The sequence below is a fragment of the Cinclus cinclus genome, chromosome 27, assembly GCF_963662255.1.
Source record: "Cinclus cinclus chromosome 27, bCinCin1.1, whole genome shotgun sequence".
Lineage (NCBI taxonomy): Eukaryota > Metazoa > Chordata > Aves > Passeriformes > Cinclidae > Cinclus > Cinclus cinclus.
In genome coordinates this window covers 2,219,564-2,247,320 of record NC_085072.1, presented here as the reverse complement: position 1 = coordinate 2,247,320, position 27,757 = coordinate 2,219,564, and the positions used below count along the sequence as shown (strand labels likewise).

The 27,757-nt window shown below is 56.1% G+C and overlaps 1 protein-coding gene across 1 annotated transcript; it reads left to right on the top strand.

Annotated features, from left to right (window-relative positions):
* The first annotated feature begins 1,176 nt into the window (after positions 1 to 1,176).
* MAPKAPK2 (MAPK activated protein kinase 2) lies at positions 1,177 to 24,576 on the top strand. The gene is made up of 10 exons (XM_062509497.1): positions 1,177 to 1,425; positions 19,605 to 19,744; positions 21,239 to 21,303; positions 21,939 to 22,018; positions 22,105 to 22,231; positions 22,475 to 22,550; positions 22,680 to 22,804; positions 23,054 to 23,139; positions 23,359 to 23,439; positions 24,013 to 24,576. Exons 1-10 carry the CDS (start codon positions 1,177 to 1,179, stop codon positions 24,154 to 24,156), a joined length of 1,173 nt encoding a protein of 390 aa, XP_062365481.1. The 3' UTR covers positions 24,157 to 24,576.
* Positions 24,577 to 27,757: the final 3,181 nt, after the last annotated feature.

The window sequence follows — 27,757 nt, the reverse complement described above, 5'->3', positions numbered from 1 at the left end:
CGGTGTGCTTATTACATCCATAAATGAATTATCTTGATTTCCTGTGGCGCTCTAGCAGAAGGAGTGCTCACTGGATTTTACTGGATGTCAGGCAGCTCAAGGGCAGGTTGCTCCTCAGTGTGGATCTTTTCTCTTTTAGCCTCGTCTTTGTTGGATTCTGGGATGGACGTGGCCATATGAGTTAATTTGTTCTCATCAGGACAGGCTTTACTCTTTTTGGACTGGCTCCTCATCCCCTGATGCTCTCTGTGCTGTGCTGTTGGTTACATCCCTTGTCCTCCTGGGAAGCGGCTGTGGATGGAGCGCTGCTGGATGAGGGGTCGGGCACCAGCAGCCACCAGTGGGTGCTCGGAGCAGCCCTTTGTCACCTCAGGATGCTCTGGGGACAGGAAGGAGACACCGGGCGCGGGTGGGACACTGCTGCTGGTTGAATCGTTGAATCACAGAACAGCTGGTGTTGGAGGGGACGTTGAAGATCACCTCATTCCACCCCTGCCACGGACAGGGACATCTTTCACTTTCCCAGGTTGTCCCAACGTGGCCTTGGACACTTCCAGGAACGGGACATCCACAGCTTCTCTGGGCAACCCGTGCCAGGACCTCCCCACGCTCACAGGGAAGATTTTTTTCTCTCAATATCCCACCTAAACCTTCTCTCTTTGAACCTGAGCCCGTTCCCCCTTGTCCTGCCGCTCCACGCTCTTGCGAGCAGCCCCTTCCTGATGTCACCGGGAACACCGCGACCTGTTGCCATCCCACCGCCTGCTTCGGGAGACCGGGGACACAGGCGGTGACGGGGCCGGGGGTCGTGGGACCACCCCCCATCCCCGGCAGCCCTCGGCCAGCGGCGGGGCCGGTCCGGCGGGCGCAGGCTCAGCCCCGGGGCCGCTCCGCCCCATCCCTCCCCCGGCGGCCGGGGCGCTGACATCAGAGCCGGCCCGGGAGGAGGAGGAGGAGGAGGAGGAGGAGGAGGAGCCGCCGCCGCACCGGAGCCATCTCTCTTGTCGGGGCCGGGGCGCACCGGCGGGGGGCGGCGGCGGCGGCGGCGCTGCTGCTTCACCCCCCGCACCCCCGGCCCATCCCGCACCGTCCGCGGGGTTCCGCCGTCCTCCCGCCCGCCCGGAACCTGCCCGGAAACCTTCCCCGAGCCCGCCCGGTGCCCGCCCGGTGCTCGCCATGCTCTCCGGGGCTCCGCCGCCGCCCGCCGGCTTCCCCAGCCCTCCGCCGCCGCAGCCGCCGCCGCCGCCGCCGCCCGCCGCTCCCCCGCACGGGCCGCCGCCGTTCCCGGGGAAGGGCGGCCTGCAGATCCGGAAGAATGCCATCACGGACGACTACAAGGTCACCACGCAAGTGCTGGGGCTCGGCATCAACGGGAAAGTTTTGGAGATCTTCAGTAAGAAGAGCGGCGAGAAGTTCGCGCTCAAGGTGCGCGGGGACCCCCGCGCCGGGCACCGGGGGGGACGCGGGGACCGCGGGGCCGCTCGGCCGGGAGGGGCCCGGGGAGCGGCGGCGGCGCTGCTGACAGTGATGGAAGGTGTCTGCTGCGGGGAAAGGGGGTCCCGGGGGGACATCGCCGGCAGCGGGGCCGGCCGGACGATGAGCTACCGCCCGCCCCTCCGGCCAGGCTTTAATCTCCGCTTTTTCTCCCCATAAAGAGCAGCGAGACGCGCCTCTCCAGCTTTGTAGTGGGAAACGAAGCGAAATGACATCTTGGTAGCCTGAGATGGGGGGTGGGAGGGGGGTTCAGGAGTGGAGAGGAGACCGTGGCCTGGCTGGCATCCCCCCGGGCCGTGCGCATCTTTGGGATGCCGGGGTGTGCATCCCCGAGCGTGGGGGTCACACCGCGGAACGTGGGGTTCCCTCCGTGGGGCGTTCGTGGCGTGTGGTGTGAGCAGCAGCTCACTGTCCCCGTTCCGTGTCCCCTCCCGGCTGTTACGCTAGCACCTGTGGTCCCCTGCTTCCCAGCGGGAATATTGCAGCGTTACGATGTTACCCCTCGTCCTTTAGGATGTTACCCCTCGTCCTTTAGGATGTTACCCCTCGTCCTTAACTTGCTTCTCTTTGACAGGCGTGGATAAACAGTGGCTGCGAGGTGCGTTTGAGCCCGCTCTAGGTGATGCGACCCTTCTCCTTGTTTCCAAAGGAGGTTTTTGAGCAAAGAGGGGAGCGTGTCTCCCTGCCAGCGAGGCTTGGGCAAGTTTGAATGGATTCCTGACACGCCGGGTGACGCGGGAGCAGGGCTGGCTGCTGGGTGCGAGCGCCGTGTTCTCCAGCATCCGTGCAATTTGCGCCCACACATGAGCTGTTCCAGTCCTTGGCGTTACCCTGAGAACTGGGAAGGCTAAAAACACCCCTAAACTCCTAACCCTCAGCTAAGCCAGTAGCTCCCACCTAAACCTGTAACCCCGCTTCTTTTGTGTTTAGAGTTGCCCCTCTGTTGGTGTCTGGGGTTCCTAACCCGAGTGAGGGAACGAACGTGGGGCTTTGGGGGTACAGGTTGTGCTGCAGAGGTGGTGGGAAAGGTACGGTGCTGAATGTCTGTGGTTAAGGAAGGGGGGTCAGTTAGGTGTTAAAAATTTGGCTTTTCCTTCAGAAATGCCAAAGACATTGCTTGAGAGGCATTGTACTCCAGGGCGACATTGTGTTGTCATCTCTTTGGGTTGAAAATTAGCGAAATCCTCTTCTGTTTTGACAGACGGGCTCCTCCTCGCCTCTGAAGTTGAGTCACATATTTAAAGCACAGATCCCAGCACTTCCCTCTCGCAGCCCTGAAAGGGGAAGGATGGAGGAGGCCGAGGCCGAAGGTTCCTCTGCCCGCTGTGGTCGGGGCACGGGACTGGTGCTGTCACCCTGCCCGTGCCACAGCGAGGGCCCAGGCTTTGTGGCACTTGTCACACGGGTCCCTTGGCTTGTTGAAAAGCCTCCTGGAGTGCAGGACTGCAAGCTGGGATGTGGGAGGGTGACACAGTGTCTGCGTGGCTCTTGCAGGGTGAGGTATATTGGACGCTGAGTCTCTTTTAGGAAAAGGGATTGTCTTGCCTGTCCCCTGTCCTGGCCTCTCCTGGCATCCCTGACAGGGAGGGACGAGTTCAGCTGAGTGGTTGGACGTGTCCCTGGCTTCTCAAAGAGCAGCACAGCTGCTACTGTAAGTGATTCCCTCCAGCACCTTCCAGACTGCTACGCTGGGAGTTTGGGCTCTGGGCTGAGCCCATGGGTACTCATCCTGCCCTTGTGAGTATGAGCTACAGCCTTGGCTTTCTCCATTGGGATGTTTGGGCTGAGCTGCAGAGCCCAAACTTGGTGTGGGTGACTGCCCTAGACATGATGTGTGCTGACTTCATTCCCTCCTCGGGTACACAGCCAGGCTGACGTCTCTGCTAGAGACCTGTGGAGAGGTATTTGGGCCCAAATTACTCATGGGCTGCCTCAGAGTGGAAAGATGACCTAAAGCAGGATCCACAGAAGTGATTGCATCGAGTTGTCATATTTCAGATGATGCTTAAAAGAATCCTGATGGCCCATCGCCAGGAGCCACAGCTGAAATCTGTCTGCTGCCTGCTTTGGTTGTGCAGTGAACCTTTCCATTTGGAGTGTCATTCTTTAGGTTTGCTGTTCCAAAATCTTGTACAACAATGCAGTCCTTCACTGGAGGATGAGACACAGTTGTGAACGGTTTCTTCTGGTCGTGTTGTGCTTCCTCTTGGGTCGCAAGCAACTGTTGTGTTGTTAAAGCTCTTTCTCCCAAATCAAGAGATGGTTTTGGTAAGGGTTTTGCTGAGAGTCACTTTGCTGAAGAGAACTTCTCAGTGCTCCGGGAGAGTTTGAGCTTGGGGACAGTGTTCTAGCAGCAGTGAAAACATTAAGGCAAATTTTCTTCTCCTTCCAGAGCAATAGTCCACGGCAGAGACACATCATTAAATAAAATGATGCTGTGTGTGAGTTAATTGATGGTAGTTCTGCTCTCTGTGTAGTACCTGGGTGAAAACAAGAGATTCCTCTACTTTTCTTACAGATTCTTGTTCATCTTTCTGTTTTCCAACCCTGATTTTATTGTATTTTTGTCACCTGAAGTGTGGCATCCCTGAATTATCTGGTGTGAAGCAGCCACGAATGGTCCCAGTCACCCGTGACCTGACCCTGTTTGGAGCACGATGATCTGCAGGGTGATGAATGGAGCTGAAACTCCTGGTTCCTTACTCTGTTCTTCCTTGTACCTTGGTGTGATTTATTATTAGGCAAAATTAGGCTTGTAGTTTCTGTGGAGGCTGCTGTATGTAGGTCACTGCTGGCCTGACTTGGCAGGGTTGGCTGTGGTCAGGCTGCAGTGGTGGGGCTGGCAGTGAGGGCTCTTTGCCCACTGCAAATTCCACTTTTAACACTAATCTTTGGGCTGGCTGTATTAATTCCACCAGGAAATGGCAGCTAAGGCAGGCTGGAGAGTGGGGTCTGGTATTGCAGATGATGAGTTTTTCTCTGTTGTACGTGTTGGAGTTCTTTGTGGAGCAGGTTTCCTTTAAAATCAGTGAACAAACCTCGCTGCTGACTTCAGCTTCAAAGCAGGAGCTCCTCACCTGGACTGGTGAGCTTTGGAAGGGCTGGAGGAGCTCAGGGCCCTGGAGGCTGCTCGTGGATTTGCTTGTTTCTGGAGCATCCTTGGTGCTTTGGTATTTGTGAAACACTCCCAGTCTCGCTCTTGGCCTCATCTGATAATCGCTGAGTGATGGAGAGGGAGGAAGGAGGATGCTGCTTGTGGTTTGCTGTTCTGGAAGGTGCCTGTTGTGGAATTAGGGCAGGCAGCTCGGAGCTGAGAGCTGAGCAGCTCTGTGGACGAGGGAGTTTGTGCAGCCAAAGCATCCTGTGTCCTGCAGCTTTGTGTGACATCAAATGCTGTGTCCCTCCAAAAATCCATCTGGAAAAACATCCCCAAGTGAGGGAGTAAATGGAGACCCTGGGCTTGCTCATGGGAAACAGCTTTCTGTGTCTGCTGTTCTTCTGTCCCTCTCTTAGTGGAGGGATTTTTTTTTATTATTATTAGCTCTGCCATGTATTTTATATAATCACAAATGTCTTCGCTGTGGCCTTCTGTGCAAGCTGTGGTTGAAAAGCTGTGGAAACTGCAGTGACATCACTGGGACTTTTCCAAAGCAGTGGTATATTATCTCATTGACCAAAGGAGTCTACTGACTTGGGGTTTGAGTTTGTTTAAACGATTTAGGATTTGCCATAATCTCTTTTAAACACTTCACATGTTCTGAGCAGGCAGAACTATGACTGTGATGGACTGATAAGGCCCAGGAGCAGGGGTTTTCTCTTCGGTACGTGCTCAGGAAGTGGCGGGGCTCTTCCTCTCAATAATAATCTAATGCCATCAGCCATGGGTCTTGCAAAAGACGTTTCCCATGTTTTCAGAGGTGGGGAGCTGAGATGCAGTGATTTACTGAACGTCGGAGGCAGCACCAGGCTGAGGAGCTGAGCTGCCTGTGGCACGCAGGATGGAAACACAGCCCTGCATGTGTGCTTTAATAGCCAAATACCACCAGGTAAAACCATGATTTTGCCATTCACACTAAGCCCTGCTGGTCTTAGGCAAGATTAGCACCTTCTGTGCCATAACTTCCACCAGGAAAGCCTTGTTACAGGACAGTGCTGGTTCATGGGGCTGTGGAGGTGATGGCTCTGCCATCAGTGGTGAGTGATGCAGAGCAGAGGCTGGGATTTGCCTGACACGTGCTCTGAACCAACCAAAACAATGTGTAAATAGTAACTGAAGCTGTGCAGCCTGAGAGCCAGGTCTGGCACGATTGGAGCACTTTGGGTGGGCACAGGTGATGGAAAACTCCTGGAAGGTTCCTGCTGAGGGAGCCTGAAGGACCAAGTTGGTGACTTCTCTCTTCCCAGCCAGCTCTGGGATGTGCTCTGGTATCTGGTGAGATGGAAGGGCTCTTGCTGGGTTGCAGGGCGGTGCAGGTACGTGGGAGGCATCCGGAGGAGTGGCCGGGTCCTGTGGCACAGGAGCAGCATTGCTCCAGCTTTATGACCTGCCATCTTCTCAACCTTCCTGGTGGGCTCCCGTGCCCCGCACCGAGGGCTTTGCTCTTTTCAAACCCATCCTTTTGCTGTGGTTTTGCTGAGAAACTGAGAGGGAAGAGCCCTCCTCCTTGAACCCTTTCCTCCTGCTCGGAGCGCAGCAGCCTCCCGACCTGCAGACGGCCCTGGCTGCAGAGCTCAGGCTCCTCTCCAAGCACAACTGGCCTCAAGTTGCAGCATTCAGGCAGCATGACCTCACCTCCTGGTTTCCAAGAATAACGTGGTGCCTCCCCTGCTGCCTCCCCTGCACCACGCCGGGGCTGCCTGTGGGGCCAGGGTGGCTACCACAGCCCGGCACGGGCCAGCTCCAGGGCTCTGGCTTGTGCCAAATGTCCTGGGTAGCCCCGTGCCCACCCCAGGCTGCTCAGCTCCTCTGCCCTTTGTGGTCTTCAGGACCTGGCTGGTCTTGCAGGCTGATTTTTTGGAGGAGGGAGAGTTTGAAGCAGGACCGTGTCAATCCCTGCACCAGCTCCAGAGGCAGCTTGGCTTGACCACTCCCCCAGAAAAAGCAGTATGGAGCCCGGGCTGTCACACTGAGCCAGCATCGTGGTCATGTCTGGGGGTGACAGTGTGGGATTTAACAGCCCCTGGGGCCTGGATCCCATGGAAATTGGGTCCCATTTCATTGCTGCAAGATAAAAAAACCAGTCTGGTCTGGTGGAAGGTGTCCCTGCCCACGGTGGGGGGGTTGGGAGGAGATGACCCTCAAGGTCCCTTCCAACCAAACCCTTTTGTGATTCTCTTGCTCTCTGAAAATACCTTCTCCTTTCAGCTCTGGCTGTCGTGAGGGCTGTGCCCACTGCCTGGAGGCTCATTCTGGGCTCATTCTGGGGAGGACTCTCATTTGTGGCCGGCTCCCCAGAAGAGATGGATGGGTTGGAGGGTTGGAGCAGGGCACGCAAGAGCAGGTCTGAATGCAGAGAGCTTTAACAGCCTTTTAAACCGTTCTTCCTTTGTACCCCTTGGCTGAGTCATTTCAAAGATTTCAGCCTTTTAAGATCCTACCAAATTGAGGTGGGGATTACAGCAGCTGGCAGGTTGAATGGTTGCATTAAGGCTGCTCCTTTGTGGCCTGGGGGGGACAGAGTCCCTGAGTGCTGCTGGACCTGAGATGACCTGAGACAAAAAGTTCTGCTGAAGATGCTGTGAGCCACAAAAATGTCATGTGGAAAGTGTCACTGGGAGGGGGGGACACAGGATGTGCTCTGAGGACTCTGGGAGCTCCCCTGTGGCTCCATCTTCACTCTGGTGCTGCCGAGGAGGATGGTGGCATCTTCTTGTGGATAAGGGCCTTCCCTCAGTACTGTGCTGTGCCAGGGTGCCGTGTCCCAGCGGGGAGGGCAGGTGAGCTCTCTGGCTCAGGAGTGGTGCAGCTGGCACAGCCCTTGCTGTCAGATGTAATGAGATTATTCAGGCCATTGGCGTCAGGGCTGCACGTGGTTCTGTGCCCGGCTGCCCTGCGAGCTGTAGCCTAAACCAGAGCTAAAGTCCAAACTACAAACCCAGGTCTGAATGTTCCTGGGGCGCCCAGCCAGGCTGGGGCTTTGCTGCTCTGCTCTTGGTGTCCTTACCCAGCTTGTCCCATAGACTGGGGATCAGGGGAGGGATGGATTCATTTCCTTTGTCACCATAATTAAGTTTGCTGCTTTGTGCCCTTTCCTGCAGGTGGGCGCCCGTTTTGAGCTCAACCTTTCCAGCTTTGCTGGCCCCAGAAGATGGGGGTCGAGCAGGTTTGGGGTCATTGTGTGCCTCACACTCTGAATCAGGCTAAACCTGTGTCACAGCAGCCTGGGACTCTGTCCCTTTCCCAGGGGCTGCAGCACCTCCTGCCTTGGGAGCATCTTCTGAGCTCTCCCTGCCCCTCTGTTCTCCTGCGTCCTCTGGCCCTGCTGGGCAGCACCGAGCTGGGGCAGCCTCTCCAAAGGCTCCTCGCATGTCCTGCCAAGTGTGTGTTTTCAGGGAAATGTGGCTGGAGCACAGGCCGGGGCTGCTGTGGAGGTTTGGCAGCGTGTCCCCGCCAGGCTGCAGTTCCAGTTCCAGTAGCAGCAGCTCTGCAGGTGCGGGCAGGAGCCGGCTCCAAGGGGTGTTCCTTGGGAATGTGGCTGGAATCCCGGGTATCTCCACCGGGCTGCAGGAAAAGCAGATGCAATCAGGTCCAAACAAATGAAAGTATGTGTGTTATCCTCAGCTTAGTCTAACAAAAGCAGTTAATAAAATAAAAGAGCAGAGGAGGTGTCTGGTAGCTGGGATGTGTTTTGAATTCCAGCAGCAATGAGCCTTGTGGCATCTCCAACTTCAACTTGTTCTGTTCCCACTTGTTTTAGTGAAGGGGCAGGGGTCACCTGGGTGTCACTGAGCTGTCACCGCAGCTCTGGGACTCAATGGCACTCTCAGAGCCAGGCTGAAGGAGCCACTGTCACCTGTACCAGCCTCCTCTGGCCTGCCCGCTCCCCTCGGGGCTCTGCTGTGACTCTCTCCTCCTCCTCCTCCTCCTGGGCCATGTCCCAACCTCCTGCCCGTTGTGCTGGGCAGATTTGCTGAGAGAAAGAGCCCAGGGCATTCGGTTCTTGCGCAAGAGGCTCTGCTGGTGCTGGGAAGGGCTGGCTTGCCAGGAAGTTTAAACTCAGGTTATCTCCTGGAAGTCATCAGAGCTGTAAATTTGGCATTTTCAGCTGGGTACCTCCCGTGCCTCTGTCAGAGCAGTGCTGGCACAGGGACAGGGCTGTTTTGGGGAGCCTGGAGATGCTGCAGCCCTTGCTGGATTCCTGCCCAGGCTCCTGGAGAAAAACGTCTTCCCCTTGCTGGCCCAGGAGCTTGGAAGAGGCTTGGGAAGCCCTTTGCTTCTGTCCTCGGTGTTTCCCACAAGGAATGACCCTGCTCCTGGTGTGAGGGGCTGTGCAGTTCAGCTGGCATCTCCTCTCCATCCCCTCCCACCCTGCTTATTCCACCTCGGAGTTCACGCTCCCAGTCTCTTGTTGTGCTGTAAAGAACAACTCTGCCAAGACATGAGATGTTCTGTGGGTGGTGGGATTCAGCAGGGAGGTGCTCCAGGTCCCTGGGGGTTTTTGGAAGAGTCCTGGTGGTGCCATTCCCCAGCTCCTTGCTGCTGGAGGAGACAGCCAGCCCTGCGTGTCCTTAGGGGTGCAAACGCTGAGCTGGTGAGAGCTGGGGAGGAAGATGCTGAGGAGGTTCTGGATGGATTAAAATGTGATCATTGGGTGCCACTGAGCAGCAGCTGGGGCAGGTGCTGCGTGGGAACCAGAGCTGCTTTTTCCTGGGAGCTATGGAGCAGGTCAGGGGGGCTATGGAAGATGATGTTTATGTGCCTCAGTGCAGTATTTGGGGGGATATTCCCATTTCTGGGCCTTCCATGAAGGAGCTGTAGGGCAGGCACGGCTGTGGCCCTGTGGGTCCAGCTATGGGAACAAGGAGAGGGTTTGGGAAGCTCAGTGGATCCCGTTAGCTCAGCTTTGCCAGGCTCTGGCAGTAAGGGCAGCGTGTTCTTAGCAGGTCAAGCACCTCCGGCTTTAACCAAAACATTCCTTTCATGTTTCCTCCTCCTCAAAGATTGCCCTGAAACAACCAGGCAGATGTCACTGCAGGAGGGTTGGCCTGGGACATGGTGCTGATGCTTCGAGGGTTTTAGTGACTTCTGACCATCACTGGACATCTGGATCTTGTACCCACCTGGGATCCAGTCCCCCCCTCCCCTGTGTGAGAGCTGGGGGTAGTGCAGCGTGGGTCCCTCACAGGGGCTGTTCAAGGCTTCATTTCTCCCTCTGTCAGGAAATGAGACTCTGCTCACTCGAGGTGTTTCTCCAGGCTGTGTGGGGCTGTTCCAGCCCCTCTGCTCCCTGCAGTGCCCCAGGCTCTGCTGCAGGGCTCCTGGGGGGACGCGGGGGCTGCTGAGCCCCGGGGTGGGTGGCAGAGCCACACAAAGGCTGCCCTGTCTGCTCTTTGGCTTCCCCCAGCCCTGAGCTCTTCTTGTGAATAAGTGGGATTGAAAAAGCTTAAATTCATACAAAGCAGGGCCCAGGAGCCCTCGGGTGACCCGGAGGGAGCAGCTGCCCCCTGCTCACCCGTGCCCGGGGGTCCTGGAGAATGCTGCCCTGGGATGAGGCTGGCTGAAGGGAGAGGTTTCTTTTTAAAAGCTGGGTATGGGAATGCCCAAGGAGACCAGGCTGTTTGCCAAGGGAGCAGCAGTAGCTGCAGGAGGAGATTTTTCTGTTAGTTTGTTTAAATATCCATGCGTTTATCCTTTTATCCCATCTCCGTTTTAATCTAGAAGGCAAAATGAGTCCAAACCACTTTGCTGCCTGTGGGATTTGGTAGGAAATCAAGTAGCCTGCTGGTAAACACTGTCAAGCAGTGGGGTACTGAGCATCCATGAAGGATCAGTGACTTTTTGCTGTGCGTTTTCCACACATGTTTTTGCTGTGCATTGAAAAGGTGCGAGAGCACAAAACCTCTGCTGTCAGCCCAGGCTGGATCAGGTTTGCTGGGGCTCTGAGCAACCTGGTCTAGTGGAAGGTGGAGTTGGAACGAGATGATTTTTAGGGTTCCTTTTAACCCAAACCACTTCACGGCTCAGTGACTCCTTGCTCTGTGTTGAGCCTAACCAACAGGAGGGAAATTTCCCCTCTGCTATTTTCACACAGCTTGTGCACCCAGGCACTTCACAGTGAGTTTTACACACTTGTTGGCCAAGGTTTTGAGGTGATGGTGCTGGCTGGGACACTGCTGGTCCAGGCTCTGTCCCAGGCTCACCAAACCTCCCCAGCTCCAGGGCTGCACGGCTGCTGCTGCCAGCAGGTGCTGTGGAGGCTCCTGGGGCTGCCAGAAGCCTGCAGAGAGCTGAGAATAGCCACCGTCTCCTGAGAGCTTTAATGTGGTGCCAGCAGGATGCAGTGAAGGGCTTTTTCTAAAATAGAAACACAACTGTGTTTTCCTGCTGGCTGAAGGAGTCTCGGGGTGGCTGCTGGAGGAGGAGGGCCCTGCTCAGCTCCTGGGCTGGCAGGAGGCTCTCAGGTTTTCACTGCCTTGCTTCAGAGCCCAGGGTTTACCCTAAAGTGCTGGCTGCTCTGGGTAAAGTGGAAGTGCACAGCCTTAGGTAGCGCTGGGTCTCGAGTCTGGGGTGTTGCTTGGCTCTTCACCCTTGAGGGTTCATGGTAAATGGGGGTTCCCAGCTGCTCTTCTGCAGGTCCTGCTGGGTGCTGGGCTCGTACAACCTCAGTGTGATGGGAGAAGGACCAGGAGAGCAGCCTGTGGGGCAGGGACAGCCTGGATGGAGACTGCAGTGAGAGCCTTGGGGGTGTTTGGGGAGATGGCAGAGGAGAGGCTGGTGGGGGATGAGTGTCCCTGAGCAGCTCTGGATCCCCCGGTGGGGTGCAATCCCCTCTTGTCCCGTCATTGCCATCCCCTCTCCTGACACACATTGCTGTCCCTCTCCCTGCCCTGGCATCTGTGGTGACAGAGGTTCGTGTCTGCTGTGCCACGTGAGGGGAGCGGGAGCAGGAGGAGGAGGAGGGTGAGGAAGGCTGTCGGTGGCCACAGGGCCCCTGCCACGCTGAGCACCTGCACAGACAAAGCCCTGTTACGAAACCCCTGAGCTGCCTGGCCTTTTCCTGCTCCCAGCACCATGGCAGCCTCCAGACTGGTGTGGGCATCGTGCCTGCTGTGGGCTCTCCATGATTCCAGCCCCTCTGGCACTGCTCGGGTGCTGCCAAGGTGGCTGCCGGGGGGATGCTCTGTTCTGCATCCCCACAGAGCTGGGCTGCACATCCTGGGCTTGTCTCAGCGAGGTGTTTGCTGTGCCCTGGTGTTGACAAAGCCCATGACAGGGGTGCAACTGTGTTAAATAAACAGCTGAGGAAGGACAGGATGATGCAAAACGATGCTGTCGTCACCACGAGCTTTGGGGGTGCGTAAGTGAAACCCTCCCCAGGCTTGGCCCTGGTGCAGGAAACATCCCGAGGCCATCCTGCTCCCAGTGCCAGGGGCCAGGGCACTTCAGGAGGGGCTGGCCTTGATGCAGCTTTGTGTTCCAGTTTGGCTTTTTCCTTTAAATATACACGTATTCATTTGTGCTGCAGGAAGATCTGTGGTGAAGGCAGGATCCCTGTGCTTGGGGGGGGGTGCCTGCCTCTCCCCTGTCCTGCCCTGAGAAATTGCATTTTTGGGCAGAGCTCGAGCCCAGGAGCTGCTGGGAAGCTGTGAGTGTTGTGGAGCTTCTTCTGGCAGGGCTTCAGGGCTGCTCTGCTTGCAGGCTTGGGTCTGGGCCTCTCCCCAAAATCACTTCCAGCTGAAACATTCAGGGAGTGGGTGGACACGTCTGAGAATAAAAGCAGTTCTGAGATGTAGGTGTGGGGAATCCAGAGCTGTCCCTGGGATCGGTGGGGTCAGGCAGGGCTGTCCCCAGGATTGGTGAGAGGTTGGTGGAGCCAGGGACCCGAAAAGATGCTCTGGGTGCTCTGTGTCCCTGATGCTGAGGGGAAGCCCCTGGCTGTGGGTACAGGGTTGCTGGAGGCTGTGCTGGTGATAAAGGGTTTTTTTCAAGCTCTGCCTGTGGGAGGGAAGCACAAAGGACATAGGTCAGCCCTGAGTTAATGGTTTACATCAGTGTTTACTTCTGTATTAATCACACCTGCAAATATCAACCACTTCCCATCATAAAAGCACGTGTGTGCTTTTCCATTCGTGTTGTCAGCTCTGATAGCAAACCTGGCAAGGAGAGGGATTGGGAGGAGGAGCTGACCCTGGCCCTCAGCTCTGCAAGGAGGTGGAAGGTGAAGCTGTGTGTGGAGCTGGCTGTGCCTGGGAAGATCTCTGATGGCTCCTTACGTTCCTTTCACTTTGTCTTGTGTGGATAAAACCCCTGGCAGAGGCAGCAGGGGTGGGTGGGATCAGGGGCTTGGTTTGCAGAGAGCATCTGAGCATCCCTGCCCAGAATGGTTCCATTCAGAGCTGAGCTGTGCCCTCTTATGGCCCCAGGGGTCCCTTCTTGCTCTAAGCCAGTGCTGTGGTGGCTCTTGGTGGGCAGTGACATCTTGAATGTCTTTAGGAAGGGATGGCTTAGGCTGGGCTGGAGCATTTTGGCCATTTTGACCCTGTTTGTCCCTCTGGGATTCACGGGGAGATCCTGGCAGGGTGGTGGCTCTGTCCTCCCAGCCAGATGTGGCACAGCAGGACAGGAACCTCGTGACCATGGCTCGTGCCTGGGCTGCTCCTGCTGCTCTCCTGGTGCCTCCTGGAGAGATGAGCATCAGCTGAGTCAGACAAACCCAGCGCTGCTGCTGAGGGCTAGAAGGAAGAGGAGGCTCCCAAAACAAAAACATGGGACTGAATAGGCCCCTAATTTTGTTTTTCTCAGATAAATGAAGCCGACAGCCTTTATTTCTGTCCTTAAAACACCAGCCCCAGCCTGTTGCTGGGTGTGAGTCAGTGGGGATGCTTCGTGCTGCTGCCTTGTTGCCATTTACCTGCTCTGACTTTTTCCTGTGAGTTTTGCAGCCCCTTCCCACCGACCTCCATCTCCTCCCTCCAGTGCCTCCACCATGCTGGGACCCTTCCCTCAGCATCCAGGGTGCTGCTCCTGGATATCCACTCAGACACTTCATCTCCAGGATGTGTCCAGAACGTTTTTGCTGCTGGGAAATGGGCTCTGCAGCACGGGGGGCATGGGCCCCTGGCAGGTGGCTCTTATTTAAACCCAGGCCTCTCTTCTGCTCCTCGCCTTTGTGTGCCTCGAGAGGCTTTTGTTGCCGCCTGAAAAGGCTGAATGGCTGCTGCATCTGTCACTGGGGGAGAGAGGGGCAAGGAAATGCTCAGCAGATGCCCTGGGCAGGGGGGGCTGCAGGGTGAGGGTCCCGAGCATCGACTGCTGGGCAGGGACCCCCATGAGCAGGGGACCCCGGAGCACAGGGGACCCCAGAGCTTGTGCAATGCTGATGGTGATCAAGGCCCCTTGTGTAAGAGCTGCCTCTTCCTCATCCCATCTCCATCCTCCACCCCATTACAACATCTGTTCCCGCTGCAACATCTGCCTCCCTCCAAGCTGCTCCTGGCAGGGGTTTTAGCTCCCCCCTCGCTCAGGCAGCCTCTTCATGGCTGGCTGGCTGCTCGTCTCAGGCAGTGTGATGGGGAGGCTCTCCCCGAGCTCGCTGCCATGGCTCCGGGTCTCCCTCGCAGCGCTCGGATCATTCAGGCTGGGAGAATGCAGCCGAGCAGCTCGAGCGTGTGTGTGTGTGTGTGTCAGCTCGTGTTTGCTTGGCCTCGCTTGCCTCTCCTGTCTTGCTCTTTCTAATCTAAATAATCCTGTCTTGCTGGCATCCTTTCTCCAACCTTTCCGTTTTCCCCGAGGCGAGCGAACGTGGAGGATGGAGCTGGCTGCTCTCGTGTGGGTCGAAGCCTCAGTATCCCCCTGGCTCCCATTTTGGAAGGTGGGTAGCTGATGCCTGCTGCTGTCCTGCCTTGCAAACCAGCTTGGATGAAGCCACCTCCATCAGGGAGCAGAGGCACCCCTCCAAACAGTCATCCCAGGCTGGCAGGACGGGGCACGCTGCGGGCAGGACCCACGCGCGGCTCCTCCTCGGGACACGTCACCTCTGCTCTCCAGCTTTCCCCGGGCAAAACAAACGTGAGCATGAGGCTTTTGCCTCTTCAGTTGGGCCTTCAAACTCTTTCTGTGGCTCCTTGGGCGTGGGCAGAGCAGAAACAGCCCCAGCTTGGGAAAGTCCCATCAGCAGGGCAGGTTGTGGTGGGTGTAAGCAGCGGGGATGGGGTTAATGTAAAGGTTTACATAAGAGCCACGGTGATGAGGGGGAGGCTTCCTGAGCTGCACCTTTAATTGTTATTGCCTTGTGGTTCAACCATGAATTTCCCTCTGTTTGGTAACACAATTCCTCTTAGGGGCTCAGGGACTTGTGACTTTATTTCTCTTTTCTTGCTCATAAACACCAAAAGCAGAACCAAGCTTTGCTTCTTCCATGTCCTTCTGCTGCCTTCTCCCTCCCAGCTGTGTCTGGCATAGACTGGGCCAGCTTTGACCTCATTACCTGTGGGCTCCCCAAATATTCTGGCATTCCAGGCTCAATTCAATCCAGGGAGAGGTGGGAACAGCCTGTGCAAAGCTTTCAGCACTGGCCCTACAAATGTGTAAAGCAGCTGACACCAGTTGGCAGCGAGTTTGCAGGGGAAGATTAGAAGAGGAAAATCCTTTGAAGAGAAACCCTTTTGCTTTATTAGGAAAAAATGCTCCTTGCCCTGTGCTAGCCGGGTCAGGGGAATCCAAAGCCTGTGTGTGTGATCCAGGCAGGGGGAAGCTCTGCTTTGCTTCCCTGCTGATCATTTGGGGGATGACAGCCTGCCTCTCTTCGCTGTAGGTTTATTCTTACTGCAACTCAAGAAGAGTCTATTTTAACCCCTGTGGTGCAGACAGTTCCTGAGGGGAGCTTTTCGGGGTGGTTTGGGGTCTGGGTACAGCCCTGCAGGTCCTGTTGAAGGTGTGGGGGCTGCACAACCTGTGCTGTTCTGCTGAGGACTGAGGAGAATCGGGTGGGATCAAAATATGGAAATAAAACCACCCTGCCTGCAAGGGCAGCCCGGGGTGAGCGTGGGGCAGCCATGGAAAATGGACTGCTCAACACCCCAGTGTGAGCCTGATCCTTGCTTTCCATGGAAATTGCCCGTGGGAGGTGAGTTTTTCCCCTTGGACAGGGACATTTTGCCCATCTGAGTGTGCTTGGCTCGCTGAAGGGCAGCAGCATTTGGGGCTGTGGTGGCACAGGAGGGACAGTGGCACAGGAGGGACAGTGTCCTCAAGGACCTCCTGTCGTGCCAGGGGAGGAGGGAGCTTCCTTTTCCAACCTGTCGTGACTCATGGAACATCATCCCAGGAGGAGGCATCGAGACTGAATCAGTGGTGCCTGAGGACAGGAGAGGGAACATGAACGTGGGCAGCTCCAGCCCCTGCTTTGCTCCAGAGCTTTCCTTCCTTCCTTCCTTCCTTCCTTCCTTCCTCGTGCCACCCACCTGTGCTGTGCTTGTCCTGAGGTGATGGGGGTGAAACTCAGCTCCATGTGCTCTTCCTTGGAGCTGAAGCTCATTTTTGGTGCCTGCAGGGCCAGGCTGGAGCCTGGATTTGGGTTTGGGTTTGCTCAGGGGGTGCTGTCCTCCTTCAGAAGCCCTGATGAGCTGTTTTGTTTCCAGGAGCTGCTTCCAAGGTGGGGAAAAGCCCAGAGGTGCTGCTGGAGCTCGTGAGGAGCTTTTGCTGCTCTTGAGGTCCTGAGCACGTCAGGCTGGGCTGTGCCATCCTCTGATGGGAGCCCTCGGCTTGAGGGCTCTAATGAAGCTAATGAGGGTGTTTAGAGGAGCACAGAACTAATTTCTCTCACAGCATGGAAAGGCTCCCGGAGGAGCTGGGCTGAGTCAAAGCTCAGGATGGCATCAAATGCTGTCTGCCCAAATTTCTGATGTGTCAGGGTGCTGGGAAGGGAGCTGGAATGCGGCTGAAAGCTGAATTTCCTCCCTAATTGCCAGCAGGGTGGAGTGTCTCTTTCCCTGCTCTCCCTCCTTTCCTGCCGGGAGGTGACCCAGCGGGAAGCAGAGATGGGATGGGGCAGGGCTCTGGGCTGGCACAGCTCTGCTGGCTGTCCCCTGTCCCCTGCTGGAGGGACATGGATGCTCTGTGACCATGAGCTGATGTTTGGAGATGTGCAGTGCCTGCAAATGTGAACACCCACAGCACCCAACAGCTGTAAAGGGAAAGGGATGCAGCTCCTCCTGTCTGAATCCTGCCCGGATTTGCTCCGAGGTGGTGGCAGAGCTTCCTCTGCAGCTCTGCCCTTGTGCCCTGCCTGGGGACACTTGTGTAACTCGGGGATCTGGTTACTGCCCAGCTCAGCTGCTGAGCCCTGCTCTCCAGCACGAGCAGGCAGGTAGTGAAGCCTGCTCCAGCTGAATTAATGAAGTTTGGTCTCCAAGGAGCCTTTCTTTGGACAGGGAACAGGAGATCAGAGCTGGAAAAGCTGATCTGAGAGCAGCTGTTGGGAGTTCAGCAGCTTGTCTCGGCTGCTGCCATCCAAGGGTTAACCCTGGTTGTGTTCCAAATTACTGGGTTGCAAAATCAGCTGGGGTGGGATGGGGGCAGTTCATCCTTGCTGAATCTCAGGGGAAACACGAGGTGATTTTCCCATCCCAGCCTCCTTGTTGTGAGCCAAGAAATACAAATCTTGCTGCAGTCACAGGCTGCCCTGGACACGGGAGCTAAATTAGGGTTGTGGGCAGTGTTGCCACACCCCACATACATTGGATGTGGGGTTCCTGTGATCAGAGCAGTGCCAGGACATCACCCCACAGAGGTTTCACTGCTGGCTGGGGCTGGGGAGTGGGAGGGAAGGTTGGCAGCTGTGGGAGCTGCTGGCTCCCACCTGAAGAGGACAGCCTGGTGGGAGTGCTGCTCTTGCCCCACCACTGTGCCATGCTCGGCCCGTTGTGGCGTCCCAGGGCACAGGGAGCCACTGCCTGTGCTGAGGGCAGGAGTTTTGGGGTGCAGCAGGTGATGCTGGGGCTGTGGGCTGCCTCTGCCATGGCTTGTCCATCCTGCAGCAGCAGTGGCCTTCCCCAAGCAACCTCTGGCCTTCAGCTCAGGCTGCTGCCACTGGGAACATTTCCTAAATTAACCAAATCATTCCCTTAATGAGGCTTAATCTGCTCCTCTCAAGCCTCTCCATCACCTCTCCATGGAAAGCGAGCAGGGGAGCAGAGGGAGCAGCTGGATCACAGCTGGGTGTTGTGTGAGCACTGGGCAGCTGTTTGCTCCCTGAGTACAAAAACAAACGTCAGGGCCGTGCTGGTGCAGGTAATGGAGGTTTCTGCCTCCTACTTCATTAGAAATCCAATTAATCTCCTATAAAAGTGCTCGAACTGACCTCTAAAAATGGGATGTATTTTGCCGTACCTCTGCTGTTTGTCTTGTGCAGAATGATGTTAACTAGCTGCTTCCTGCTGGTCCATTTTCCCGGTGCACAATTACAAATTGTTTTGTTTTTCTCTTTTCTCTTCAGCTTCCTGGCTCCCTGCGCCAGGCTCTTCAGAGTGGGGTTACAAATAGCCAGGCTTTTCTCCAGTCCCCTTTGCATGGCTCCTCGGGGGGCTGCTGTTACTCTTGCTTATGGTTTTGGTTTCTGCAGGATCCAGTTTTTTAGGGTAATTAGCCAATGAGGAGCAAACAGGGCCTGTCCAACCTCCTGCCCCGTCTTCCTTTCACCCCGAGGTTGTCGGTGCCAGCGATGTCAAGGAGCTGTGCAAAGGTTGGCTTTGGCCACTTTGGTCTTTGCTGAGTTTCTGATGGTTTGGTGCCAGCAGCCTCCCCAGCTGCACGGGTTGCCCCCAGGTTTCCTCTCCCTGGAGAAGCAGGAGAGCTGAGGAGGTGGGAGATGTGTGACCAAAGCCTGGGGATGGTGTTTGGGGAGGGTGGCTGAAGGGCACATCCTGTCTGTGCCTGTGCCCATGCCAGGGTTACTCTGCCAGGGCAGCACCATCAAAGTGTGTTTCATCTGTAAACGGGCAGTGTGTGGGTTTTGGGAATTAATCCTTGTTCCTGTGAAATCCCCACTGCGCTGGGCTCCACCCTGGGTCCTGCAGAGCATCCCAGGGCTGATGCTCCTCTGCTCCTGGAGTGTGTCAGGGACAGGTCAGAGGGGTCACAAGGACTTTTCTAAATCTTGGTAAAAATGACCAAACCTGCTGTTTCCTGCAGGGTGGGGGTGTGTGTTTCCACATCCCCCTGCTCGCTGCTGCTCCAGAGGCTGAGCCCAGCCCCAAAGGCTGCTGGGGACAGGAAGGAAAATGAACTGCTCTCAAGATAGACACGTTTGTTGTTCTATATTTAGGAGCACAATAATTAAGGCTGGTTGTTTATCCTGACAAGCATCATAACTAATAGTCTATGGCAGACAAGCAAATCCTTCCTGCACCTGGGAACTCTGAGCTGTCTTTGGGAGGGGCAGGGGGCTCATTAAAGAGCTGCAATTTAGGGAACATCTGGATGTTTGCTTTGCTCCCTCCCCAGGCACGGGTTCTGGTGGATTCTGAATTTGTGGTGAGGGATCTTTTGCGGTCAGGAGGGTCCCTTGGAGCAGGCTGATGGATGGGAAATGATGGGGGACAGCAAAGCAAAGGGGAGAGTGAGGATGCTTGGTGGCACCCAGAGGTGCAGCAGTGGAGGTATCAGGGTGCAGAAGTTGGCTCGTAAATGCAGTAGATCTTGCTGGTGGGGCACCGAGAGGTGGCAGGCAACCAGAATAAGCTTTTACCAGCCTTGGGAGGAAGGGCAAGCTGAGGGCAGATGGCTTCTCAGTGTTCCCACTAGATGGGGATGGAGGCATTGTCAGAGCGCTCTCAGCGCGCACCCTGCCCTCGCCCCCGCGTTCTCTCTGGTGGCCACGGTGGCAGCCGAGGGTCATGACCCAGCTCCCCGGGAGTGGCTGGGGACTGACGGGGTGTCACTTCTCCCGCAGATGCTGCAGGACTGCCCCAAGGCTCGCAGGGAAGTGGAGCTGCACTGGCGAGCGTCGCAGTGCGCGCACATCGTGCGCATCATGGACGTCTACGAGAACCTCTACCAGGGGAGGAAGTGTCTGCTCATCGTCATGGAGTGGTGAGAGCCCGGCCCAGCAGCACCCCGACCCTGCAGCGTGCTGCCAAAAGGGGGGCGGGCATCTTCCAGCACTGGGGATGCCAGGGGGATGTGAGGGATGCCAGCCCGGGCAGAGGACTGGTGTTGGAGGGATGGGGATGACTGTGCTGGCTCTGAGTCATCCTGAGAACGTGCTCAGCTCGGCGAGACCCAGGGCCTGTGGTTCTCAGAGGTGGGTCATAACCAAACTGGCTTTGGCCATCAAAAGCCAGGGTAGGCAGTGGGTTCCTGGCAGCCCAGCAGCTGTGGTGGGGCAGCAGCCAAGCTGAGCTGGCAGCTCTGGTACTGCCCTGGCACCTCCTGCAGCAGCTGCTGAGCGGCTTTGGTTTGGGTAGGAGCTTGGTATTAACCTGGGGACGAGGAGGAGGGATGAAGGGGAAAGTATTGAAACCACATCCCAACCGCAGCTGTGATTTGATGCAGCTCGCTTGCCAAAACCTCTCCTCTGGCAAGCTGGTAGAGCGCCTGGGGGGGCAGTGGGTACAGCAGCAGTGCCAGGGCAGGTGGCACAGCAGCCCTCAGAGCAGCCCCTGTGGGGGAACAGGTACCTGAGAGCCACCCTGGCTCTCTGGGCAGCCAGGACTGGGAAAGGGGTGTGTGGTGGGGAAAGAAAGAATGGCTGAGGGGTAGGAGGAGAGTCCCCAGAGCTGTCTGTGGGACGGGGGGGATGCTCTGGGGGTAATGCCCATCACAAGGCAGGATTTGACTTCCAGCAGGAGCAGGCTCTGGGTCCATCCTGACAGGCTCTGGGTCCATCCTGACAGCCTCTGTGCAGCAGAGGGCCCCGAGGGCTGCAGGCTATTGCTATTGCAGATGTCAGGTGAATGTCAAGGATGCTGTTGGCGCTGGGAAAGCCAGAACTGTTCCTGCTTCAGTCAGATAAGGCAGGGGCAAGAAGTGCCATTATCCCTGCTCTCATGGAGAATTCTCCCATACCTCAGTCCTGATCTCTGTGGGAGCTGCATTTCCCTGAGGGTACCTGGAGAGGGAACCCCACCATTGGTTCTCCATCGCCTCCCATGGGACCTGGCTGTGCTGCAATGGGGTCCAGCCTCTGTGTCCCAGCCTGGGGAGCCCGTTGTGACACTGCTGATGTCTCGCCCGTGCCCTGAGCTTTGCTCAGCACTTCTGTGCTGGGTCATGGTGATGCTGAGGCAGTTGGCTTGTGAGCAAAAGGAGGCCACGTGTGCTGGGAGTGCTGTCACCAATTTCAAGCCACATTTGCTGCCTTTACTGTAAATGTATTTCTGTAGGCTGCTGGGGTGACCACGTCCGCCCACGCCTCTGCCCCGCTGGTTTCGGGAAGGGGGAGGCTCTGAAACGCCCCAGAAGCACCAGCCCAAGGACTTGGATGGGGAAGGAGATTGCTTCCTGCTGAGCAGCAGAGGGTTTGGTGCAGCCTGTGGCAGTGTGGGATGGACCCACAGTGCGTGACACCCCTTGCTTCTCTTGCAGCTTGGATGGCGGGGAGCTCTTCAGCCGGATCCAGGACAGGGGAGACCAGGCCTTCACAGAACGGGGTATGGAGCCCACACCCTGCTGCCTTTCAGTCCACTCCATCCCTTCAATGACTCTTCTGAATCCTCAGCAGAGTTTTGCACTTGGGGAATGAGGAGCATGGGTGCAAGGGCCCTGCTTTTCATGTTCACTTGAGAATAGGGTTAGAGGGTATTTTCTCAGCTGCTCCCACACTCTGTCCATCCCACTCCTGTCAGAAACACCCACCTTCCTCAAAAAATTAAGTCCGTGGGCTGTGGTTCTCACAGATATCATAAATCTGATTCCCTCTACTCATCTGGCCAGGAAAAGCAACCACACGACCCAAACTCTGAGCCCACTGCCCCCTTGACTTCCCATCCTAAGGGGAAACCTTTCCCAGCTGGATTCCTTGCTGCTTGGATGCCCTAAATGGTGCAATCCCCTCCTTGGTATTAGGGTCAGAGGCTGGCCTCTGCCCCATCCCTTCCCCTGGAGTTTCTGGGAGCTGCAGGTTCCTTAGCCAGGGATGGGGAGTGGCAGAAGGAGAACTTCAAGCAGAGAAAACCCCTTTGACCTCAGCCAGGTTCTCTGACTCCTGGTTTGTAGAGTTACCCGGGGAGTGGTGCCCTTTTTAACTTGCTTGTGAAGGCTCCTGATGGTTTCTTTGCTGCTTCAGAGGCTTCAGAAATCATGAAGAGCATTGGGGAAGCCATCCAGTACCTGCACTCCATCAACATCGCGCACCGGGATGTGAAGGTACCACCCTGAGCCCCCCTTTGGCTGTGCCAGGAGCAGCCTGCCCCAGCCCTGCTGCTCATTCCTTTTTCCCTGCGTGTTCCCAGCCGGAAAACCTCCTGTACACCTCCAAAAGACCCAACGCTGTGCTGAAACTCACTGACTTCGGCTTTGCCAAGGAAACCACCACGCACAACTCGCTGGCCACGCCGTGCTACACGCCCTACTACGTGGGTGAGTGCCTGGGGGGGCTGGGCTTGGGGGATTTGGCAGGGTTGGGGGGTTTGGAGGGTGCCATGTGCAGCCCATCACCTCTGCACCCAGCCTGGAGCCTGAGCTGCAGCAGGGAGCTGCTCCAGGCAGCGATTCCCAGAGTGCCCCGAGCTGCAGGTGCCTCTTGGTGTGTCCATGGGGTGTCAGAGCCCTCTGACCCGCTGCTCATACTTGGATTTAGGATTTTCTTTCTGTCTTTACCAGCCCCAGAAGTGTTGGGCCCAGAGAAGTACGACAAGTCCTGTGACATGTGGTCCCTTGGTGTCATCATGTATATTCTGTAAGTCTGAGGGTTCCTGTCCCTCCTGCTGGGCTCAGCTCCTGCTCCTGGCACTGCCCTGTGCCCTGGAGGTGCTCCTGGGAAGGTTTTTGGGGTGGCACATTGACTCTGTTCCCCCTCCTGCTGCAGGCTGTGTGGGTACCCCCCCTTCTACTCCAACCACGGCCTGGCCATCTCTCCTGGCATGAAGAAGCGGATCCGAATGGGCCAGTACGAGTTCCCCAATCCTGAGTGGTCCGAGGTGTCAGAGGAAGGTAAACATGGTCCCTGTGCTGCCTGTCCCCAGGCTCAGGTCTCCTTTTGAGGGCTGGGGCGGCCTGGCTGTGTCAGGGGTCACCTCTCAGCATCTTCACCTCTGCTGGAGAGGCTTTTGCTGAAGGGTTTGTGCAGGGGCAGGTGTGTGGCCCACAGGAGGGGTGTGCAGGGGTTTTGGGGTTGGGCTTGGAGCTCAGGAGAGACCCCATGGGAGCTGCTGCCTCCTGACCCTGCCCAAACCCTTGCAGTGAAGCAGCTGATCAGAAACCTGCTGAAAACAGACCCGACCCAGCGCATGACAATAACCGAGTTCATGAACCACCCCTGGATCATGGTGAGTGCAGGGGCAGGGATGGGATCCGTGGGCTGGGCTGGGATCCGTGGGCTGGGCTGGGATCCGTGGGCTGGGCTGGGATCCATGGGATGGGCTGGGATCCGTGGGCTGGGCTGGGATGGAAACCATGGGATGGGATCCATGGGATGGCACGAGATGGGATGGGGTGGGATGGATGAGCTGTGGCTCCCAGCTCATGCTCCTCCCCTCTCCTGGCAGCAATCCATGCAGGTGCCCCAGACCCCGCTGCACACCAGCCGTGTGCTGAAGGAGGAGAAGGACCTGTGGGAGGATGTGAAGGTGAAACCTCTCTCTGTCCCTGTCTGCAGTGCTCTGAACCCCTCTGTCATCTGGGGAATATCCTCTCCTGTGGTGATCAGGCTCATTCACTGTCCCTGGAAGTATTCAAAACTGCACAGATGTGGCACTTGGGGACATGATTGGGTGGTATAGTGGCTGTGTTGGGTTAACCATGGAATCGCAGAATGGTTTGGGTTGGAAGGGACCTCAAATGCCATGGCAGGGACACCTTCCACTGTCCCAGGCTGCTCAGAGCCACCCTGGCCTTGGGCACTGCCGGGGATGGGGCAGCCACAGCTTCTCTGGGAATTCCATCCCAGGGCCTCCCCACCCACACAGGCCAGAGCATGGTTGGACACAGTTATCCTGGAGGGCTTTTCCAACCTCGGCAATTCCATGATTCCATTTGGTGTGGGCATGGGATCGCTTGGTGTGATCTCTGGGGCAGATCTGTGCTTGGGATAGAGCTGGAAAATCTGGCAGTGGGACACTCAGACCCTGCTGCCAGTTATTCCCAGCTGCTCTGGGGACCCTGGGGGGGCTTTGCTGATGGCTCTGTGCCCCTGTCCCCAGGAGGAGATGACCAGTGCCCTGGCCACCATGAGGGTGGACTACGAACAAATCAAGATCAAGAAAATCGAGGATTCCTCGAACCCTCTGCTGATGAAGAGGAGGAAGAAAGCCAATCCCCCCGAGCCCTCTGCGCTGCCCCACTGAGGCTGCTCGCCCGCCGGCCCTCCACAAAGCAATAACTATATATATATATTTTTTAAGAAAAGAAAAGACAAAAAGAAACAGACTGTTCTATCGAGCGCATGGAATTCAGACCTTTATACCAGACTAGTTATTTTTAGCTACTCACCTGTGTTTCTGACCTTGCTGGGGCAGGTGCTGAGATTCCCCCCTCAGATCCATACCTGCAGCCAGGGATTTTTGTCCTGTATGTGAATGCCACCAATAATTGGATTTTTATTTTTCTTTTGTGAAACAGTTTTCATTTATATACATATATATATTTTTCCCCATCCTCCTTTCTTCCAAAGACATGGAAACTCCTGTGGTGACCTTTTTAGGGTATATAACGTATAAATATTTTTTAAAAACTACTGTAGAGCTGAAACCCAGACAGCATGTTCCCTGTGTGGATGCTGGCTAGAGACAAGCTCCAGGTTTGGGAGTGGGTCAGGGAAGGAGAGCTGCCCTCCTTGTGGGGGGGGGGGGGGGGGGGGAATCCCTTTGGCCACCAAATCAAGCACAGGAGCCAAAAAGCAGCAGCCCACCCCTTCCCTGAGCTGGAGCCTGGATCTGCCTGGCAGCACCGTCTGTCTGTCTGCGTGGGGTGTGTGTCTGTCCCTGGGCCCGGAGCTGCTCTGGCTCCCCCTGCGTGGCCCAGAATGCAGCTCTGACCTCAGGGGTGGGTGGGGGGGGGGGGGTCAGGAAGCTGTCCTGCCTCCCCAGCTCTGCAGGGATGTGTCCCCCCCTGACCCCATCCCACCCCCTGCCCCACGGAGGTGACCTGGGGGGTCCCTGGGGACAGGGGGTGGCAGGGGAGGTGGCACAGCTTGAGCCAGGATGGCAGCACTCCCCCCTCCCTGCCTGGGCTGGGGGTGCTGCTGCCCTCCCCAGTGTGGCTCCTGTGGCTGCTCTGAAGTCTTTAGTCCATGAATTATTATTATTATTATTATTATTTGTCACGATGTTTCACTTCGTTAAATGTGTTTGAATGGGGAAAAACAATTTTTTAAGGCAATGTTTGGTTTTTAGGTGATCTTTTAAACACTGTATGGAATTTTAATTTGTTTTGGAAACTGGTTTTTATCCCTTTTTTTCCTTTTTTTTTAATGATTATTTTTGTCTGTTGGCTTATACTAATCTTCCCGGTCTGCTCTTCAGTCCTTTGGATTAAAGACACTTAAAGAGTCACCCACTCTCTCCTGTTGCTTGCATGGCTGTAAAGAACACCCCTAGTGCTCCAGCACTGTGTCCTAAAATTGCTCTTTTTTTCCACCAGGAAAGTTGAGCTCCCCAGGGTGCTCCACAGGGACACAACATCCCTTTGCTTGGGGACAGCTGCTCGAGCTCTGCTGCATGGGGACTTCCCTCCCCAGCATATGTCAGCCCCTGGGCTGGGGGTGTGGGATGCTGGGGGATGCTGTCAATGACTGTGGGATGTTGTGGGATGCTGTCAATGACTTTGGGATGCTGTGGGATGTTGTGGGATGCTGTCAATGACTGTGGGATGCTGTCAATGACTGTGGGATGCTGTCAATGACTGTGGGATGCTGTGGGATGCTGTCAATGACTGTGGGATGCTGTCAATGACTTTGGGATGCTGTGGGATGCTGTCAATGACTGTGGGATGCTGTCAATGACTGTGGGATGCTGTCAATGACTGTGGGATGCTGTGGGATGCTGTCAATGACTGTGGGATGTTGTGGGATGCTGTCAATGACTGTGGGATGCTGTGGGATGCTGTCAATGACTGTGGGATGCTGTGGGATGCTGTCAATGACTGTGGGATGCTGTGGGATGCTGTCAATGACTGTGGGATGCTGTGGGATGCTGTCAATGACTGTGGGATGCTGTGGGATGCTGTCAATGACTGTGGGATGCTGTGGATAATAGTGTGGGGTTGTGTGCGGTGATATGGGATGGTGTGGGATGCTGTGGATCAGGGAGTGAGGTGCTGTGGGATATTGTAGATGAGGGTGTGGGGTGATGTGGCCCTGGCACAGGGTACCCAGAGCTGCTGTGGCTGCCCCTAGATCCCTGGAAGTGTCCAAGGCCAGGCTGGACATGGAGGTTTGGAGCAGCCTGGGACAGTGGAAGGTGTCCCTGTCCATGGCAGGGGTGGCACCGGGTGTCTTTAAGGTCCCTTCCCACCCAAACCAGTCTGTGACTGCGTTCCTAAGCAGCAGAGGGGCTGCAGGGGGGTCAAATCCCACAAAGATGCTGCGAGATGGGAGCTGGGAACAGCCAGAGGAGCTTCAGCCTCCCCTGCCAGCCCCAGCCTCTTGGGTTCCAGAGCAGGGAGATCGTCCCTGGCACTGCCCCAGGGCTGGTGCTCGATGCCTGCTGGCCTCAGGAGAGGAAACTGCTGCTGCAAACAGACAGAGGTGTGAGGCACAGACACGTGTGAGGCATGGGCAGGATTTTCCATCCCCCACGGCCTCACCAGCTTGTGCAGGTTGAACGTTTTGGAAAAAAACCAAAAGATTCTCTAAACAAACGTAATCCTGGTTATGAACCCTGAGGCTGTCTCGGGTGGGATGAGGTTCAGGTTTCTTTTGTCGTCAAGATCCTGTTCTGGAAATTACGGTGCTCACTGACACAAATCTCCACTCCGGCGGGAAGATTTGTGGCTTTAAATGTTTTCTGTGTGTGTTTGGGGAGGGAAGAGCAGAGCAGGCACCGAGGGCTCATTCCCCCTCTCCATTCCCCTCAATTGGGCACTGGGGTTGAAGCCATCAGTGGCCAACAGGTCTCCCAGGTGCTCCTGAAGCTTCCCAGGCTTTCCTGGATGTCCAAACCCCTGGAGAAGAAGGTGTCACCTTCTTCTGTAGTGGTGTCACCTCCTCCACCTTCCACTTTCCCTCCCTCCCCAGCAGAAATGTCCCTCTGGAGGGGTTTCACCCTCTCTGCAGCACCCAGACTCTCTCTTTCTGTCAGTGCTTTCAGTGCCTGGGTGGATGAAACCCAGGGCTGTTTTCTGTGAAGCTGTTGGTACTAAAAGGAATAGCTGGGGCAGTGTGGGTGGTGGGTGAGAACGGGCTTACTCACACGGGGCCGTGTTTTGCTGCTTTTAGATTTGAAACCCCAATTTTGGGACAGAGCAGCTCACAAGGCGCTGTAAATAAATCAGCAGTGGAGGGGGAAGAGGAGAGGTGCTGGAATTCTGGGGGGGGTCTGTGCCCCTGGAATCAGGTAAGGATGGGAAAAGCAGTGGGAAGGAATCCAATTTTGATTGGGGATGGATTCACACGGCACGGCAGGGGGCTGGAAGGAGGTGAGATTCAAGAATCATTCTGGGGTTCTGTGGTTCTATCACCTTTGGGAAAAAAAAAAAACACTCCAAGGGCAGCCAGGATATAAAATCTGGTCTGGGAACTGTGGGAGGTGATGGCCACAATTATTTGCAGGAGTCAGCTGCAGTGGGAGCAGGGCAAGGAGACCTGGGGGGGAACCTGTGACCTGCTGACTCCAAAGGAATTTGTGAAAGATTCACTGCAACATTTGAAATTTTTTAAGTAGTTAGTAGAAAAATAACCCATCTCTCCTCACCCCGTCTGCTTTATTTTTAGCAGTGAGCTTTCTGCTA